Genomic DNA, 20600 nt, shown 5'->3' on the forward strand with positions numbered 1-20600 from the left:
CCCCCCCACCCCAGTTGTAAGGCTATGGTTACACATCCTACTCATAACTTGATTGCAAAAATAGTCAGGAGCTACATCCTGTTCTTATATATTCATGTGAAATATCTGCCAGAATTGAATCAAGAACCTGCAGCTTCTTCTGCCAAATAATTTTGTTGTAGAAATATAAACTAAAGCAATTCCACATCCAGGAACTATCACCTAAGATCAGGTACTTAAGCCTGCAGTTTTACATTCCTAAGTAAAATGGCCATTAAGCAAACATGCATTCGCAACCAGAACACTCTAAGTCATATCAGAATTCAGGTTTTATTGAGGAGATTTATTGAGGGCACTTAGCATGACTAATTTGAAAAACTCAAATTTTAATGATAATGGCATACACCCTATATTGAAATTACTTTTCTGTTCATTTTTCTAATGGTTAAGCTCAGTTACACTATGGAAATGTATTGTATCTGCATACAATAGAAGATACAATAGCAGAACAGAAACAATCTCAGTAGAAACTTTCCTAAAGTTGTCAGTTCTTTGAGTAAACTGATTTTAAAATAAATAAAACTTTGAAGTATATTCTTCAGCGTAACATGAGCATTGTCATAATTCCTGAATTATCCCTGTCACAGTTGTTGAAAGAATAATGGATTATCCATCCTGGGTGCAATTCAAAGTATTGCTAACATAGGAAACACCTGACCTCCTCTGAATCAGAAAACAAAATGCCAGAAAAATAATCTAGAAAATCTTTCCTTTAAATTAGATTAAGTACATTCATAAGTGACATATGAAAAAGTGAAATGTAGAAAAAGAAATCATGTTTCAATTAAAAAGTGATAAAATGGCATATTTATAAAATATGACAGTTTGTCTTATATTTGAACTCTGCTTCTCATTATTTAGTATGCATTGATGTATCATTTTTTTAAAGAGATGCAGAATGAATAAAGGGGAAGGGTTCATTATTGCAACCCTTTTCTAGTCAGGGTTTTGGATGAGTAAGAAAGATGTAAAAGTCCCAAAACGCTGACAGTACCAGAGCTACCACGGCAGCTTGATGACTAACACAATACGTGTGAGTTCTCAGCACTCCTCCCATCCAGGCCAACAACAATGCCACTGCTGACTTCAAAGAGAGAGAAGCAGATCCCATATGAATAATGCTGGGAAGATGTTAAAGGCATGTTCAGTCATTTAGATTTGAGTAGGTGGAGGAGGGAGGATTCCGTAATTACGTATGATATTGCTTGGCACTCAATTAATGATTAGTTAATTCTTGTTTGTAAATTGTTTTGAGGGTGCAAAGAACAGTAGACATCCTATGAGCCTAATTCTGTCCCCAGTTGCATCAGAATAAATCCAGAATAACTCCAGTGTGACTCTAAGGTGTCATTTTGGACACAGGGTCCAGGTATCATTACAATAAAAGACAAGCTTTCAGACAGAACACTGTGCAAATGACAGAAACCATAAACTTGTTTCCTGCCTGTACATCTCCCAACCCAAAACAGAAACAGCTTGTGCAACCAGCATATAGATTCTCTGCAGCTTCCTTTTTTTTCACAATCTCTCGGAGACTAACAGGACAGCAAATCTTGGCACCATTCTGACCAGCTTGCCTACCCCAAGGTCCTCAGGATGCATCCCACACATTCCAGTGGCTCCTATTGCTTTAATTATTGTTTATCCTTGTGTCTTTGTAAAGTACTGTACTTGGATATGGGTTTAGAAGGGATTTTTTTTTTAAACTACTTAGAAATTTGCTGGTTAGCTGCTAGGAGACAGAATTATCTGCTGGAAATAGCACTAGAAAAAAAAGGTTTGCATCCCAGATACATATGAGAAATAAACGATTGGGTTAGTGGAAGACTTCTAACTGCTGGTGACAGTGGAGAACCAGAAGGCATTAGCTGGGGAGGTGGAGGAGTCTCTATTCCTGAATCAAGTAGGATAAATGTAATTTCAAAATTGTTCAGATTTATCTGGAGAACTAGATATTTTTGTCTGATGTCTGCCTGTCCTCCTTCCTATACCACAGCTGTAAGTGAGAGACATACCAAACAGAGACACCAAGTTCATTGGATCAACCTTTTCAAATAATAACATGAACTGTACTAAGGACTCTGAATTCAAGGTCTTCCATTACCAACAAGTAGCAAAATGGGGTTTTCCTTAGCTATCACTGCACAAGGGTGAAAATACAGGGCCTGCCTAAATTTACAATCCCCAGCATCACCAGTGGACAAATTCCTGGTGCTCCCATTACTGGTGCTCAAAAACAAAGGATAAGGCTCCAGTGTAAAATATGCATTTTTCACTGCTTGAAAACAGAGCTCCCTATAGGCTGGAATCAAGAGATTTATGAATACTCATGTCCTTAAGTAATAGAATTCTTTACAGGTATAATTCTTATTTCAGAAAAACTCAGAATAGTTTTTCAGAATATGAGAGTGATGTGGCTGGGTGTGAGGTATTAGTCTCACTGTTAAGTAACAGGATAGGCCACATGATGCAGACAGCAGACAAGATTCACTAACATCGCACTGGGAGGGGCATACCCATACTTTGCGGGGTCAAGACAATTGTTTGCATGCCAGAAGGGATTTCAGCCTAAGGGTGGAGAAGATTTCATTGTGCTCTCCAAATGAGGTGGGATAGACTGATAAGAGACGTTCAATTAGTGTTATTTCTGGTGGACCTCATCACTCAGGTTCCCCTTTGATTCTTCCATGCTCTCCCGGGCTCCAAGGGGGATTATAAAAAAAACCACAACTGATCTCCCACTGGGGCGAACAAACCCTGCCATTCACAGGGAGTCTGATATTGCCCCTTCTCTGAGATGAGGAACAGAATAGCTGCATTTGAACTCTATTCTGAAGCTGAAGATTTAAACAATCATAAATCCAACATAAGGTACAAGATCTATTGGTGCTTTTAGCACAACATGAACATGTTGTAGTGATCCTCCTGCAGAGTACTTTTCTTAACCATTTATGTCAATAGCTGGCTCAAGCAAGGAAAAAATCCTTACTCGGTGAGTAGTCCAAAAAATGTCAAGCTACACAGGCACATCAAATGGGCAGATCCAGTCTAAACTCCTCCACTGAGAAGCAGATTAAGGCATCCATTGTAGGCCAAGGTCTCAAGGAATGTTTTGGGTAAAACCAGATCATTGGAAACACTGTTTCCTAAATGACAGATGGTGAATTCTTGCAGCATAAGGCAAATGGGGAAGAGACAGAGAGAGAGAGAGAGAAAGGAAGGAGGGTGAAGCTACTGTTCATTAATCTGTTGCATGTAAGAAATTGCCTTAACATGAAGTAAGTGGAAAAAATTTTGTATCCATGTTCCAGTCTTGCCAGTACAATGCAATAAATTTGAAGTGAGGAAAGTCCCATGATGTAAGGATAAAAGATGCCAGATTTTGTCCAAGTATAGCTGACATAAAACCCCACAGATATAACATATCAGACAAAAAAAAAAGAAACCAAACCAAACCAAAAAGCTATGGGAAATTATAAGGAAGTGAAATACTCATAACTGCAGCTGTTAACATTTGTTGAGAAAAGATAAACACTGCAATAATTTTTGAGTCACCTGGATATTTAGTATCTTCCAATGATGAATGAAACAAGAATCCAGTCCTGAAAATCCCACATTCTTCACTCTTTATTGTCTGAAGAGACCCAAAGCAGATCCTAAACCTGAAAGAGATGCTCTGAAGAAAGTGAACTTCATTTTCACACCCTATTTAGGAATAAAGTTAATTAAATTGTGCCGTCTTTTAAATTGTGCTAACCAAGAAATTGAGGCTACTCTCATTTAAATTTTAATTTTAAAGTAATTACATACTGCATCTGATCCTGCTACCTTTATTTACTCAAGACTAGTTGCATAATTGAGTCTCAAATCAAAATCAACTGCACTCCAGGGAAATTTGCCTGAAAACTGCAGGTGGGTTTCCATCTTACATTGAATCTCTTCAATCTCACTGGGAATTTCCAAAAAAAACCATTTTCATTCTTTTTGGTTAAATTACATAATTAAGTCCTCCAGGGTTATTGTCAACTTTCTAACTGGGGGGGGGGGGGAACAAAAAAAAATATTTTGGAAAATTTTTTGTCGGGGGGGGGGGGAACTAAAAAAAATGATTTAGGATAAATACTTCTTTGGTTTCCTAGAGTGTCTGGTAAAAACTCTTACAAACACTTCTCTCTTCAGCTGAGGTGTTAAAAATCTGTGTAAAAGCTTTATTTTGATGAAGGTATAGTTTGAACATTGCTCTGGCATATCCATTCAAGCTCAAAGTTCTGTCTTGAAAGACAGAATGGATTTTGAAGGTTTTAAATGTCAAGGAATTTAGGTGCTGGATATAGAAAAAATTGAATTTCATAAACTCATTTGTGGAAATCTTGCAGCTAGATAAGCTAATGCAATAGCCCTGCAGTATAGCAACGTCTTGCAGCTGGGTTTTCCTTCCTGCATTTTTCCTTTCATTTTTACATGTCAATTTTTTTATTGTTCTTGCAGGTACTCTTGGATTTCAGCACAGGATTTCATGTAGAGGTAAAATATATTTATTTAGAAACTATTTTTCTGTTTAAACAAAATGTAACAAATGAAAAAATCTCATGGAAAATACTCAACTAAGACAATTCTGAACCTGAAGATTGAAAACATATTTAAATATTAAACAGCTGCAGGTAATAACCTGCTAACCCTCTCAAGAGAAATTCACCGAAATCTAAATGAGTATCTCATACAAATGAGTAATTTTAAAATAAACATGTACATCCATAGAGTTTGGGACTCAGACATGTAAAAAAGCACATGGTAAAAAAGCACATGGTCTACAAAAATCTCTTTTCTTCTTATTGTTGGAAATTATAATTGTCTGTATTTATTTAAAATGGATTGAGGTCACATGATACTGGAACTCTCTGTCAAAGGTAAAAGAATGGGATGAAAATGGAATGGCAAGATGGAAAACCTTTAGAAGACAAAAACGTGAATGGATCAAATTTGCTGCAGCTTGTAGAGAAGGAGAAGATAATTCCAAGAGGAATCCAATTGCCAGAGTAAGTAGAAAGAAAAACACAAGTATTCGCTAACAGGGAAGTTTTGCCAAAGACAGGCTGATAAAAGCAGAGAGATTTAAAAATACATATGCTAAGAGTAGTAACAGCACGGAATGTAGAATAAAAGAAAGATGATGCAACATTCCCAGCTCTGCTGAGACAGTCTCATAAGGTGAATCCATGTGGCTGCTGAGGAGTAACCAGAGGCTTCCTAGAACATTGCTATGAGTCTACTTCCCAGGCAGCTCCAACCAGTGACATTTTTCTTCTCTCTCATCCTGAGAAACCCCTGAGCAGAAGTTCAAAGACTGTACGTGACCTGTGGGAAACAGAGAAAAAGAAATGCCTTCCTGCTCTCTCACTGTGACCATGCCCTTAGTGAGTTCCAGCCACAATGTGATACCCTTGGAGGTTTCTCTCTCCATTTCCCAGACAGATTTAAGAGAAATAGAAGGCCTATCCAGACCTTAAGGCGAGATGGATGTCTAGGTTGACGTTTTGTAGAAGAGCCGTCCATTGATTCTGTCAACTGAACCTTGTAATAAGTGGTTGAGAAACTGAGAAACTTTTTTTACAGGAACTAAGAATAGAAGAAAAAACCTTGTAGATGTCCTTGGTAAACTGGCATAAATTATTATTATTATCTGTTACTGTAGATCCGATCTGATTGTGAAGAAGACAATCCAATCACATACAGCATCTCTGGAGTTGGAATTGATCGTGCACCCTATGGAATATTTGTTGTTAACCCAAGAACAGGAGAAATTAATATAACATCAATAGTGGATAGGGAAATAACACCAGTATTTGTTGTAAGTACTCCCCTTTTTCTTGACCTTTATAATGATAGATCCAGAGTGGGGCAGACAAGAAATTTGTTTCAGATTGCTACTTTAATTACTTAACTTTTGGTTTTAAAACGAGTAAATCTCTTTATTTTAGATACGTTGCTTTGCTAAACACTCAGTGACCGGTATAGATTTGGAACCACCTCTTGAACTTCGAGTCAGAGTCCTGGATATAAATGATAACCCTCCTGTATTTGCACAAACTGTATTTACGGGATCTGTTGAAGAGAGCAGCATGGACAGTGAGTAGCTATGCTATGCCTTTTTCAGTACTGCTAGTGAAGCTCACAGAATACAGTTAATATAAACCTGGGCTGCTCTTTCTGCTTTTCTTAGGCAATGACATAAAATGGTCAGGGCCACTGCAGAGGAGGGAGCAGCAGATGCTTCTCCAAGTGCTATTTGAGACAAGGCCTGGGCTAATTGCTATAAATTAAATAGCAATGCTTTCTTCTCCCTTTCCTCCCACACACGAGTGCGGAATGTTCCAGTTTCTAGCCATACCATCATGCAAATTCTTTCAGATGTGAAAATGTAAAAGAAATAATTTCATTCCTTCTCATTAGAATAAAAAAATCATCACACTTATTTCCTTGGAGGGCATGTAAAATACATTTTTCCCCATTTTTCTCTTTCAAATACTTGTACTTGTAGCATGTGTATTTGCAATTGCAGCAGAACATTACTAAATAATTCCATACTTAAACCATTAAAATGGTTCTTTTCACCAAAAGTGCAGCAATCAACATTAGACATGCAAATACCACTGAGGCAATGGTGTCTAATACTAATTTTCTTCTTTCTAGAAATTCTCATTTAAAGCTGTGATTTCTTATAGTAATCTCTACAAGCTCAGTACTTTATTTGCATATTCCCTAAGGTGATAGGGAATTTAATTTCTTTAAAGAAGTTCAGTGAAAGACTGCATTACTTTTTCTGACTTTGATTTTTAATTCATTTGAAGTCATTAACATTGTCAGAATCAGTACTAAAAAACTAAAGTTTCAGTTTTCTCTGTAAATGTCAAGGAATAGATAGCCTTCTGTCATTTTCATACACTGTTTCATCATTGTCTTGATGAGTTGTTTGCAGGAACTCAAGAGATTTTCTGGGGCTTTCATGGTTTGGTCTTTGTTTGTTTGTTTGTTTTGTAGGGTTTTTTAATTGCTATTATTTTTAATTTATTTTTAGACACACTGGTGATGAAAATCATTGCAACTGATGCAGATGAACCTAACCACTTGAATTCTAAAATTGCCTTCAAAATAGAGAGTCAGGAACCTTCTGGTCCACCTATGTTCATTATGAATAAATACACAGGCGAACTCCATCTTGCAAATTATCTTGACAGAGAGGTAACATTTCCCCTTCCAAAGTTAAATAAAATTGTGCTGTAGTGTGTATGTGCTATGAGAGCAAGAAAAATATAGAAGAGAGAGAAAGGTTGTGGTCTTTACAAATATTAATGGAGAAATGCATGGTTTTGATGTGTCACAATAAAATGTCTAAGTCAAAGTCCTGTATTAGGAAATAGTAGCAAACATGAGTTATTTATAAGATATGGTCTTCTAACATACTCATTTCCCTTTTTGTGACAGCAACATAGTAGCTACACTCTGGTTGTGAAAGCATCAGACCGGGATGGCGCTGCAGATGGAATATCATCCCTTTGTAGCTGTAACGTGAAAGTTATCGATGTTAATGACAACTTTCCGACTCTTGCTCAAAGCTCTGTAAGTTTCCAGCAAAAAAAGCAGAAACACCGATTTAAAACCCCATTTAAAAGCCCCATTGGTAACAGATCCCTTACTAGCCCAGAGAGAATGTTCACATTTATATGCTCCATGTAATTTTTACATGGTTGTTCCCTTGAAGCATGCTCAAAATATGATCTGTCGCTTGTGCAACAATTCTGGTAACATACACATATATAATTTTTGTATTCAGAGATGTCATTCCTGACACTATCAGGACTGACTTATTTGTATTCAGAGAAATCCTGTCATACAGGTGCCCAGACCCCTGAAATATGAGATTATGTAGAATAACCCAATCCTTGGAAGACAATTTCCTATAGAAAGCACAAATCCTCTTCCTCTAAGATGCCTCTGCAAACCTTGGAAGGGATACAGCTTTTCAAATATGTAACCATAATCACCATTTGCCCAGAACACATGGGCTTTTTATTAAATTGGCATGGACTATGCTCAGAACATCCTTCAAAACAATCTCTGCAGACAGCTGTGTTTTCCACACATACACACACACACATATATATATATATATGTTTGCTAATGGGTATTTATCTATCATTTCAGTTTTCAGCAAGTATTTCAGAAAATTCACTCAGTTCAGAACTGCTACGAATACAAGCTCTGGATGCTGATGAAGAGTTTACAGACAATTGGTTAGCAGAGTTTTTCTTTATATCCGGTAATGAAGATAACTGTTTTGAAATTGTTACAGATCGAGCTACAAATCAAGGAATCCTTAGAGTAATTAAGGTATGGATAAATATTGTGATTCAGCTCTTGATTTAAAATTTTAATTAATTGTTAATAGAACAATAGGCAGTAAAAACACTGTCACTCAACCATAAAAAAAAAATTAAAGGAGATTTTATGCATTATCTAGTTCTCTGTGGTTTACCTTCTAGGAGCTGGATTTTGAATATATGCGAACTCACTCCCTGATGATTGGCGTCAGGAATGTAGCTGCATTCCACCACTCTGTTGCACATGAGTACCAAATATTTGGGACACCCCTCACAGTAGAAGTAAAAAATTTGATTGAACCACCAAGATTTCATCCATCTTCAGTTGTGTTTTCCCTGCCAGAAAGTGCAAGAGTGAATTATGTTGTAGGAACATACACAGCCATGGATGAGGATACTAGAACCATTGCAACAAATGTTGTGTAAGTTCTGCTCTGCTTAACTCCCTGGATGGAATAATTCTTTTGAGATTTCAATGGAATGAGGAATAGGTATTTTAAAGGATGCTTTAAAAAACAATGATTATTGATTAGCAATAGAAAAATGGCATCATATAATATTATGTATTATAGAGTATTATATTCTATATTATTACAGAATAGCATATAGCCCATTTTTGTGCTATAATTGCTTTTCTTTCCTGACTACTTTCCTTAGCCTTATGCACAAGAAAAAGAAAATATCACTTTTCTAACAGGCTGTAACTTAAATAGACTAGAATAAGGTTTGTTTTTTTTTTACTCAGCCTAAAAATGTTTTTTCTTGAAACATTTGCTACCAGGAAGGAATGTGTTAGCATAGCAATAAAAACAGACAGAAATCATAATAACAGTCAATATTATCCAATCAGAATAGAAGAGTCCCCTGCTAGTTCATTCTGTAATAAAAAAAAATTTACACTTGTTTCTCTTGAAATTAACAACACTAACCAAGACTAATTTGCTATTCAATGCATATAGGAATAAATAAAGCCTATTTACAAATATTTGAAAAAAACTGCCTAAAACACAGAAATGTGTCAGCAAATACAACTGTAGAATGTTATAGAAAGAGCTGTGGATTTAACCATTGCTGTCAACAAGGGTTCTAGTAAAGGTTTACAGGATCCAGAAAAGTTTTACTTTTAGACTACAATGCCACTTTCAAAATAAAATGGGCTTTTATGCATTTGCTTTATTCCTAATTACTTTTCTGGTATACATCTTTTGGAGTACATGGATTTCACATGAACTGGGTGAAATGCAACAGGATCTAGCATAGCCGAAATAAAAATGCTCCAAAGTGCCAAATTTTATCCGCAAAATAAATATGTAACACATATATTCATAACATAATGCTGAGTATCTTTACTTCATCAAATACAGATATAGTATAGGACGTGATCCAGCTGCCTGGTTCAGAATCAATCAAAACACTGGTGAAATCATACTGAACAAAGTAATTAACCGGGATTCAGTCTATGTAGTCAATGGGCAGTACCAAGCAGAGGTTCTGGCTATCACCAGAGGTAAGAAAAGAGATTAAGTTTTCTGAAATAAACCCTTTGTGTTCCAGATTTCTCTAAGTTTTGGGGGTTTTTTTCTGTTTCTAGTTTTCCAACCTTAACTGCATTGTTTATAGTATCACTATTCCCTCCTGACCACAAATACCTTCTTTTTACAGGGGTTCCTCGATATACTGCTACTGGCACCATTGTGCTTTCAATAGATGGCATCAATGCCAATTGCCCAACTATTAATACTGAAATGAGGAAAGTATGTATGAATTCCCCATCGGTGATTATCTCAGCAAAGCATAGGGATGGTGATCTCTATGCTACCCCCTTCACATTCAGCATACATGGTGAACCTCAGACTACATGGATTATCAGACGAATAAATGGTAAATTAACCTATATTTTATAACAGCATAAGTGATAGCAATAAGCTCTTATCTAAAATAACTGATTCGGATGTTAATTTATTAACAAACAAAACACTTATTAGAATCTATTCAAATCTCAGTTAAATATGAATATAAGGAGTTACTCCAAATTTGAATATATGCATGTGTACATATATATATATATATTAGAATATTTAAATCAGAATTATTACATGTGTTATACTTTAAAGGAAACTGAAAATTTACTAGCAAAACTGTACTTTGAGTATAACTATGACAAGAGCCTTTATGGGTCTAAACATAATTACGTAAATCAAAAGGAGTAATTTGACACTTTTTTATTTCTGAGTTATCTAAAAAATCCTAAGCATACAAAAAAATTTCAAATTTGTTTATTAAAGTATAAAGTTTATAGTTAGCAGAGCTTTACTTTCATGAGAGGCATATGAAAATGGCAAATTAAGATTACAACTTTTTAAATTTATTGTACCAGTCACACCTACTTGTCTTTTAAAGAAAATTGTTTTAGTCAGTGCCCAGTGAAGCTTTGCCAGTTTCTTTCAATACGACATGACAAAATAATGAATTAATCAAATCCCACGCATTACTAAATGACAAAATTTGCATAACTTACTGTTTACATGGAAGACTACATTATATGGCAAGTATCACAATTGCAAGTATTCCTGAGTCTCCTACCTGTCCCAAACAGTTGCAAATATGTAACCTTAAGTATTTTAAAACTTTCCAAAAAACATGCATGAGTTCCTTGAGAGAGGAGTAAGAAATGCATAAAACTTTCAGCTTTTATCTTTACCATTGTGTGAAATAAAAAGATTTCAGTTTCCCCTTTTGTATTTCTCAAGTATTGAAGTGATAACTAGACTGATCTGGCTCATGTTTTGCAGGAAAAAAAAACAAGCATAGATGAGTATTTTATGTTTCAGCTTTAAGTAAATACTGTAGATTCATAAGTAATTGAGGTGCCTAGAACACTTTGTTTCATTCTGTTCTATGAATGTAATACACAAGTAGTATAGATTTGTAGAATACTTATAGTCAATACCATCATCCAAATGTTTTTCTCTTTTTTTTTTTTCCTCCAAGATTCCTCTGCAGAACTAGTGGGCCAGAACATAGACTTTTACCTTTATAGGATCTATGTAGTTGTAAGAGATAGCCAAGGCCGGCGCTGTGCTCGACCACACATAATTCCTGTGCAAGCTTGCCAGTGTGATAGTCGGAACTACTGCACCAGTGGGGCCACAAGAATAATCATCATCGGTGGTGGTGGCTCTGGAGGTGGCGCTGGTGGTGGTGGCGCTGGTGGTGGTGGCGCTGGTGGTGGTGGCGGCACTACTGGTGGTGGTGGTGGTGGCACCGGTGGAGGAGGCCGGGAAGATGGAGGACAACAAGGTGGTGGTGATCATGGCCAGACTAGACCTGGAGGAGATTATGACGACCACACAGACTGGCAGGGTTACACTGATGGCTATGATGGAGGTGAGGATGCATATACTGCCTCCACTGATGACAGTTACGCTGGAAATGATAATTACGGCAGGCAATTCGAATCAAATACCACACTTAGTGGTGCTGCCATTGGCCTGATGTTCCTCGGTGGATTAATATTTGTTTGTAAGTATAAAATTTAGAAAACAATTTTTATTATTTTTCTCAATAATGTAAAAAATTCATTTTTTAATTCTTCTAAAATAAGGTTACTTTTTCAGTTGGTTGTTAATCCATTGGCTTCTATTGGCCATTTGACAGAGAAAAAAATTCTTTTAAATGAAAAGAATTTCCATAAATTTTATGTTATACATACATTTTTCATTCAAAATTAAGCATTTCCTTTCTAAGACATGCTATCCAATTCTTAGACAGAGCTGTCCTGTCACTCACATTTTGCAACTTCTACTTCCATTACATTACTAGAAGAAATGGGCAAGTATCAGCTCTGAGTTGGGTATGAAAGGATCTAAAGAACAAGATTCCTTTAAACTCAAAGCCAGATTTCAGTAGCAGAACAATAAGTCACAGATTTTGAAACTTTTGGCTACTCCTTCCAAACATTACATCTAATAAAAAACCAGTAGCATTTATGATAACAGGATCAAAACAGGATGTTAATTCATTTGTCCTAGTATTCATGAAGAATTATGAGCTTCATGGACTCAAGCCAGAATTTATACAAGCAATTATTTCTCAGACTACCACAATCATAGGTGATCAACCTTTTTTCATGGCCTGGACATCAAGTAACCAACATCTAAAATTTCCCTTTTCAGAAATACTGACTACAAACCTGAGGAAATTGATTCTTTTCCCCCAGTTTTTCGAGGAGGGGGGTTTGGTTCAGGTTTTGATCTTTGTTTAGTAGGAATCAACAAACCCAAAATTTTGAAGCTTCAAAAGGCTGTGAAATTTGTAGTCCCCAGATGGTTTATCTTACAAGACAGACTGTCTTTCTGCCTTTGGAAATCTCCCCTCAGAGTCTGGAGTAAATACATCTTTAGTCATGCTAAAGTATGAGGCAGCACTTTGTACATAGTATAGTCCTTTCCCCTTTTCATTTCACTTTGATGTTCAAGTAATCAGAGGGCTGGAGCAACTCTCCTGTGAAGACAGGCTAAGAGAGGTGGAACTGTTCAGGCTGGAGAAGTCTCCAAAGGAAACCTTAGGGCAGCCTTCCAGTGCCTAAAGGGGTCCTGCAAAAGAGCTGAGGAGGGATTTTTTAAAAGAGTATGTAGTGACAGGACAAGGAGCAGTGGATTTAAACTGAAAGACAGTAGGTTTAGGAAGAAATGCTTAACTGTGAGGGTGATGAGACAGAGGCACATGTTGCCCAGATCAGTTGTGGAAGCCCCATCCCTGGTTCAAGGCTGGGCTGGATGACTCTTTGAGCAACCTGGTAAGGGGAAAGTGTCCCTGCCCATGGCAGAGGGATTGGAACTAAATTATATTTAAGATCTCCTCCAACCCATTCTATGCCATTCAAAGCCATTCTATGATTCTCAGAATTAATATTGCATTGCCTTTCTAAAATAAGCAGTGTTTTCGATGCTAGCCATTACAAGCATTGTGCAATTTCCAACACTGAGTTCTCTAAACAACTAAGCATAATACAGCACTCTGGGAAACCTGACTCACTCAATGTAAACATTTGGTGAAACTAGGGCTTGGGGATTGCCCCTAATGCTTTTTCAAATCAAGCATTATGTATATGTAATGTACTGCTGGAGCCTTAGCCCATGATCACTGTAGTCAGGTGGACTCTCCACTGATTCTTATATGTCTATTATTACTAATGTGCATTTTGTTTCAATTACAACACTTGAAGAGAAAAATGTATGCTCGTATATCTGGAAAGAATAGCACTGAATGCTATACAGAGCAACACTGGTTCTGTTTGTTTAATTTTCATATGTATGCAACTTATATTGGTTCAGCTGAGCTAGATCAAAGTCTGTTCCCAGGTGTATAAGCATAAATTTAGCGTTACAGCCCCACCCCTGTGTTGCTCTGCTATAACTAAAGGTACAAATTATTCTGAATTTCCAAATACAGGCATCTCCATAAGCAGCTAATGATTCTGAAAGCCAGACTTACAGGCTGCTTGGTTAGAAATATTTTAAAGGCATATTTTCAAAAGTTCATGAGCACCTGCCCTCTGGGGAGAGCAGCTATTCCTGTGAGGAAGAGATGTCCTAAATCCTTGTTTCCTGTTCCTTTCCTGTTAAGTGATTCCAATTTTGATGTCAATGAGCGACTGTTGTGGCTGTGGACCTGGTGCTGCAGGTGGAGTTGGAACTGGATTTGAACCTGTACCTGAATGTACAGAAGGGGCAATTCATCCATGGGGAATAGAAGGTGCACAGCCTGAAGACAGGGTCAGTACATCCCATGTTTCTAAAACCAGAAGTAATTTGTGAGTAAAGGCTGCATTTTTCTATAGAAAGTGATAGTAACACTGTGTAATCTAAAACCAGTCCGGCATTGTCAACAATTGCCAGGCAGATATGAAAAGTGATTGTTAATAAACATTCACTGATGGGGTTTATGTGTTTTAAGCAGTGGTAAGTTAGTTTGGCATAATGGTTTGGTGCCACTGTTCCTTCAGATGAAGCATAATAACTAGAAAGCCTCATAAGTGCAAGTTTAGAAGGGAACACAAATCATCTTCACTGATCATTGTTCATGTTGACAAGGAAAAAAACCTGTACTCTCTTTGTTTTGTTTTGTTTTGCTTGTTAATGGAGATGTTGACAATGACTAACTATCATTAACAGTTTGGACTGCTAATTCCTTAACATAATTCACAAAGTCTTGGTCTTCATATGGGAATTTCAAGGTAATCATTCAAGGAGTCAAAATGTTGTTTTCCAGGATGTCTCACACATTCTTGCCCCAACAACCGCTGCAGGAGGTGATTTTGGTGAACCTTCTGGTAAGCAAATCCTTAAATCTTCTATGTTATGCTGTCATAAAGCTGTCTTTTAGAACTTCATGCCTTCAGATTCATGGAGTCCTTTGGTTTCCGAGCCACAACCCAACCCTTCCAATCTCACATCTGCAAATAGTCAAACTCATGCTACTAGGACCTCCAGTATGAACAAAAAGTCTGGGGTTTGAGATTTTGAACAGATCAATTTCTGCAAACTACACTTATTTTGAAATAGCTGCCAAGGCTTCCAAATCCCAGGCAATTTTTCTTTATCAGCACAGCTACTGAATGGAGGGCCTTTTCAAGACATCAGTTTTAGCAGAAATCAATCTTTAGCCAGAATAAGGATATTTGCTTTCATAACTTGGGTAAAATCTTAAGTTATTCCCAGTTTCCTGCTTCCCACAAGGGAGCATGTCAAGTAGCTAGTTAATTACTAGCAATTTGTGTGTTAACCTAGACAAGCTGATACATAACACAATAAATGTATGCCTCTGAAATAAGGTTCCTCCAGGAATTCAATGATCATAGAGAATAAGCCCAGCTGTGCAGTGCTACTTTATCCTTCTCCCCCATTCCTTACTTCAGAAGAGGAAGGAAGAATGCTGGCACAGATCCATTTTCCCTAGCTTCTGACAGGAAGAAATGTTACTCTGCAAGACAACCTCTCTGCTGACTATTTATTATACAAGAATGTTCTCAGATTTCTCATTTAACAAAAATGAAAAAAATATGTAATTTAGCCTATGTTTCCCAGCGTAACCACAGTCAAGGCTACTGTATGCAATTCTTTTATTATAATATGTGCTGATCATTAAGAAAACTCTTTCCTTGTTATCATGTATTAAAAAAAAAACTGAGAAGATAAAATCTTGTAAGTATTACTTAATAACTTATTTTAAAGACAATTTCCATTATGCATTATAAACTGGTGGTTATTAGGATACATTGTTGTTCTCCCCTAAAAAATCTCACTACTAGAAAATATTAAAGTAGTTACAAAACTCTTTCTTTTCTAAGTGTGTAAGGGAGAAAAAAAATAATGCAAATGTGACCATAAATATGCATTTATGTATTTGCATAGATAAACATTATCTGATTTTCTAACGCAAACCCCATGACAGCATACATATATACTAGACAGAATAATCTGTCCAGCCAATAACAAAATAAATCACTGATTTTCTAAAACACATGCACACATGCTGCCTAGCCTCAGGAATAAAATCAACAGCTTAGGTGTCTGTTAATATGAATATAATTGTTACTGCTGTTTCAAAGTTTGGTACCTGTGCACGTACCTGTGACTGAAATTGATCTAAAATACCTTTAGAAACTCAGAAGTGTCATCATAGCATTTGTAAAAACAACTGACAAATTGTGTGTAAAGTTTCACAGAGCACAGGAGGGATAACTTTTTCTGCTTTCAGACATATATAATAACACATACGGAGGAGGAGGAGTAGTAGCCTCTGGTGTTGAAGAAACTACGGGTGTTGGCTATGGCACTGGTACTGGCTACGGAACAGCTGGAGGAATTTCTGGAACAGGGGAAGCAAAAGGGTCAATAGGAGGAACAATCAAAGAGTATCGAGAAGGGGGAGTGAACATGGCCTTCCTAGACAACTATTTCTCTGAGGTATGCTATTCTTTGAGTTATTGCTGTGAGCATGCTTTCTGTTAGATTCTCCTTCCCAGGTTACATGGTGGAAATCCAAATTAATTCTACTCAAATTGAAACTTCCATGATATAAGACTGCTGTGAGAGCAAAACTGACCACACTGGTAGGAAAAGTTACAACACTAGTAGCAGTACTGTCTTTGAGCTGCTGCCATAGTAGGTGGATTGTTCAACAGCCTTTTTGTAAAATTGATGGACATAATGCAGGTAGGGGTAGGAAGCAATTAAATTATTTCAACTTCATAAGCACCCACCAAATTTATGTATTTTCAACCTTTCTCAGTGTATAAATATTTAATAACTTTTTGGAATTGTTCACTCCTACTTTCTGTATCGTTTGCTTGATGAAGTAATTTTAATCCTGAAAGAACTTTAAACATCAGTTCTTCCTTACTTTTATGGCCATTTCTGCTCCTTAAAAGACTTGTGAACTACCAGTGACACCAATATGCAGTTTTACAATTGGCAACACCTAAATTTGCCTTTACATATGGGATTTAAAAAATGGTATGGAATTTACATGATTAATGGTTTCATGGGCTGTATTTTTATTCATATGCATGAACTGTGAGGCATAAATGTTATAATTGCATGTAACCAAAATATCAATTTAGATATAAGGATTGCTATATTTCAAAATCTAAACAAGGTTCAGTGGAGGAGAGAACAGAGCAGTTGTGACATCCTGAGCATGGATTTCTCCCAGACTGCAATCTTCCTGCCTTGGCCTGAAGCACTATGTATTAATTGTCTGCCAGCCGTAGGCCTCCACATACTACAGCTACCCTCCTGGACCATCTCAATCCCCAAACTCTCTGACTCTCCCTCCCAGGCCTCCACTTCCATCCTTTTCTGCTTCCTCCAACCCCACTCAGCACTCTAAATTCTACTCTTTCCTGCCTTATCTCTTTGCAATGACCACGCCAGGATCCAAAACATCATTCCCAGTGGGCGATTTCCTTCTTGCTCAAAATGGACTCCCCTCTGGACTCACCAAGTCTCCCCCACTGTGGAAAATCCTCCATCCCATCTTCTCTTTCCTGGTCTCTTCATTGCTCCCCTTGCCACCCTGCTTCACTCCTCTTCCAACCACTTTTTTCAGACACTGCTGCCCAAAGAAGGCACCTGTTTGCCTCTCCCTTTTGTCCCATAGACAGAGACATTGACGACAGACCAAAATCGAGATGCTACATGTCAGCAGAAACAAGAATAAAATACAATACTATTTAAATAAACATATTTTAAGGGTAAAAAATGTTGATGGTATAGTCTGTCCTCTTGATGTCCTATTTTTCAAGTCAGGTGGGCCTTACTGTAGTTAGGAAAACTTTACTGTGATTTGAGTATTCATGGTTAAAAGCCTGACAAAATTCACACTGTTGTTCTGGGTTTTTTTTTTTTTTTTTCCTTTTTTTTTGTTTTTGAAAACTACAGAAAGCATTTGTGTATGCAGATGAAGACGAAGGTCGGCCAGCAAATGACTGCCTATTAATCTATGATCATGAAGGAGTCGGTACTCCTGTTGGCTCTGTGGGTTGCTGCAGCTTTATTGGAGAAGACACAGATGAAACATACTTGGATACATTAGGACCAAAATTTAAGACCCTAGCAGAGATCTGTCTGGGCAAAGAGATCGAACCTTTCCCTGATGCTAACCCACCCTGGCCAGGCGTCAACATTCCCTTCCCCAGTCCTGAAAGTGATCTAAACCTCCCGCCACCTGGCACCACCATCGTTGTCAATGGAAGCGCACCTATGCCTGGCGCCGCTGGCACCACAACAGTTGTTACTGAAAACACCTACACATCTGGGACAACCATACAGCACCCGAGGCCAATGCCGGATCCCTTGCTCCATGGCAACATGACGGTGACCGAGACCTACACCTCCAGCTCACCCTCACTTTGCGTTGACCCACTGCGTGCCTCCAATGTCGTTGTGACAGAGAGGGTTGTCGGGCCTGCGTCTGCCTCTGATTTGCGTGGCATGCTCGATATCCCTGATCTCACAGAGGGCTCCAATGTTATCGTCACGGAAAGAGTAATTGCGCCTAACTCCCGACTCCCGGCATCTCTGAGCATTCCTGATTTGGTAGATGGGTCAAACGTGGTAGTGACAGAAAGGGTGTTCAGGCCTGCCTCCGGCATGCCGGGCAGCCTAATAAATATTCCTTCAGAGTTATCCAACACTCACAACGTGGTGGTCACAGAGAGAGTAGTGTCAGGGGCTGGGATGAGCAGCATGGGAGGAACAAGCCTGGGAGGAGCAAACCTGGGGAGCCTGAGCAGCACAGGTCAGATGCTCAGTGCCGAATGTCATCTTGGTCAGGGAATGGGCATGGCATCTCCTGGCACCTCCCGGAGACGAATGACAAAGTACAGCACCATGCAGTACTCCAGTCAGTAAAGGCTCTGCTGGCACCCCTTCCTGCTGAAATTGCCATTTGCACTGACACTCATTAGCTGCCACCCATCAAGAATATTGTTATTATTTATAACTAAGAAATAGCGCTAAAATTTCAGGGATTCCTGCTTGTGTGAGGATCTCTGACAGGTGCCCCATTTTGAGGTCAAATGCACTTTGTCAGTGAAGGGAAAATAGAATTAGCTTTAAATTTCTTTCTTTCTCTCTTCCTAGCACTGCACGTGCATAAAGAGACTAGTATTTTTGGAGAGATATCTGATTACCAAGGAGAGCAGTGAGAGGGGATCCTTGCGTGCACACAGCATGAATTAATGTTGTAGAAAAGCATGTTAAAATCACCAAACACAGCTGAGTGATCTCTCACAATAAGCAGATTTGGGTTAATAGGCCCTCACTGTCAAGAGAGGAAAAGAATGTAGTTAATAATTAGTCAAGTCAAGACTAAATAAGCACTTTCAAATGCATCATTTTACTTTGCATGTAATTCAAGAAGCGCTACAAAACGGCACTTTCAACCATTTCTCCCATCACCAACAATAGTTATAAATAATAATTATATAAACATAATACACTTCCATTGCTTTCTGAAGTTCTCAGTAAACAAACACCCTGACACAGCCTGCCATGCTGTTCCTGTCATGGTGAGAACGATTTGTCACAGCTGGTGCTGCCACGTTGACACTATCACCCAAGAAGATGTTGGCTTCATCCTTTCTCCACTGCCATTACAGCTTTGCTTAAATCTAAAAGGACTTCAGTGACAACCAGGAACTCCTAGTCAGATTTTTTTGCCAAACTATGACTACCATTTAAATTGCCAGTGTCAGGTGATATTAAGAGGTCCGTAACATACTATGCCAATTCTTGTCTCACATACTGACATGAAAAGAAAATCTTGGAAGCTTGTGATGTAAGGAGTCAATAGCAAGTATTGTATTACTGACATTGGTAGCTGAAGTCTTCCTGAAAAGGAAAAAAACACTTGGAAGCAATATAAATTCGCTAATAAGCAATGTGGAGAATTTTTATTTCACATGTCAATGTATTTTGCATTGATATTTTGAAAGCTTATTTGAATGTATTAATTGCAAAAGTCTTTATGAGTTTATAAACTTAATTAAATCTGGCTTTTATTTTCCCACAAAAACAGCTCTGCTGGACTCTGTTATTCTAATAATACCTTAACATGTCTTAGAATATGATCTGAAGGACCAAAGTACTGAAATATATCTTTTATCTCATTTTATTTCTGTATCATATGTATAGTAACCATAGTACACCCAACATTGCTTCAGTGTAAATAAATTAGAGTTATAGGGAGGGACTAGCTTTTTTTGCTAGACCACCAAATCAGTAGTTTTCCCGCAAATTTTGCTTCTTTGGCTTTGACAGATAAGTTAGTGAAAAGTTTAAGAGTTGTCTGTGAACCTCCCACTCTATAAAATGGAAAAGAAACTCAATTGTGTATCCAGACTAACTTACCTCAGAAGAAATGGATGATTAATTTCTGAGTCTGATACCAAGAAAAGGTTTCTTAAAAGATGTTTTTGGAAATGTAACTAGACCTGCTGTCAATAACAGCCTGCAGTGTCCCCTATGTCAATGCCACTGTCAACATCAGTAATCCCTAGGAGTTATAACCAAATCCAAGGCTACCTCCAGGAAAGGTCCCTTCCATAGCTTCAGGTTCTTTTCTACAGCAACTGATGCTATCCCCATAAAATCTGATGTATTGCTGGTTTTGCTT

General features: G+C 37.7%; 1 protein-coding gene across 1 annotated transcript in view; it reads left to right on the top strand.

Moving 5' to 3' along the window:
* Positions 1 to 18835, top strand: part of LOC121359049 (desmoglein-1-like) — a 22867-nt gene extending 4032 nt beyond the window's left edge. The window contains exons 2-16 of the mRNA XM_041477724.1: positions 4528 to 4563; positions 4947 to 5075; positions 5732 to 5887; positions 6018 to 6165; positions 7115 to 7278; positions 7522 to 7656; positions 8242 to 8427; positions 8580 to 8839; positions 9782 to 9924; positions 10080 to 10298; positions 11409 to 11939; positions 14046 to 14194; positions 14691 to 14751; positions 16179 to 16387; positions 17864 to 18835. Coding sequence (XP_041333658.1) covers positions 4528 to 4563; positions 4947 to 5075; positions 5732 to 5887; positions 6018 to 6165; positions 7115 to 7278; positions 7522 to 7656; positions 8242 to 8427; positions 8580 to 8839; positions 9782 to 9924; positions 10080 to 10298; positions 11409 to 11939; positions 14046 to 14194; positions 14691 to 14751; positions 16179 to 16387; positions 17864 to 18835 — 3498 coding nt within the window. The remainder of the gene's footprint in view (positions 1 to 4527; positions 4564 to 4946; positions 5076 to 5731; positions 5888 to 6017; positions 6166 to 7114; positions 7279 to 7521; positions 7657 to 8241; positions 8428 to 8579; positions 8840 to 9781; positions 9925 to 10079; positions 10299 to 11408; positions 11940 to 14045; positions 14195 to 14690; positions 14752 to 16178; positions 16388 to 17863) is intronic.
* Positions 18836 to 20600: the final 1765 nt, after the last annotated feature.

This window comes from Pyrgilauda ruficollis, unplaced genomic scaffold (assembly GCF_017590135.1).
Source record: "Pyrgilauda ruficollis isolate IOZ18807 unplaced genomic scaffold, ASM1759013v1 scaffold41, whole genome shotgun sequence".
Lineage (NCBI taxonomy): Eukaryota > Metazoa > Chordata > Aves > Passeriformes > Passeridae > Pyrgilauda > Pyrgilauda ruficollis.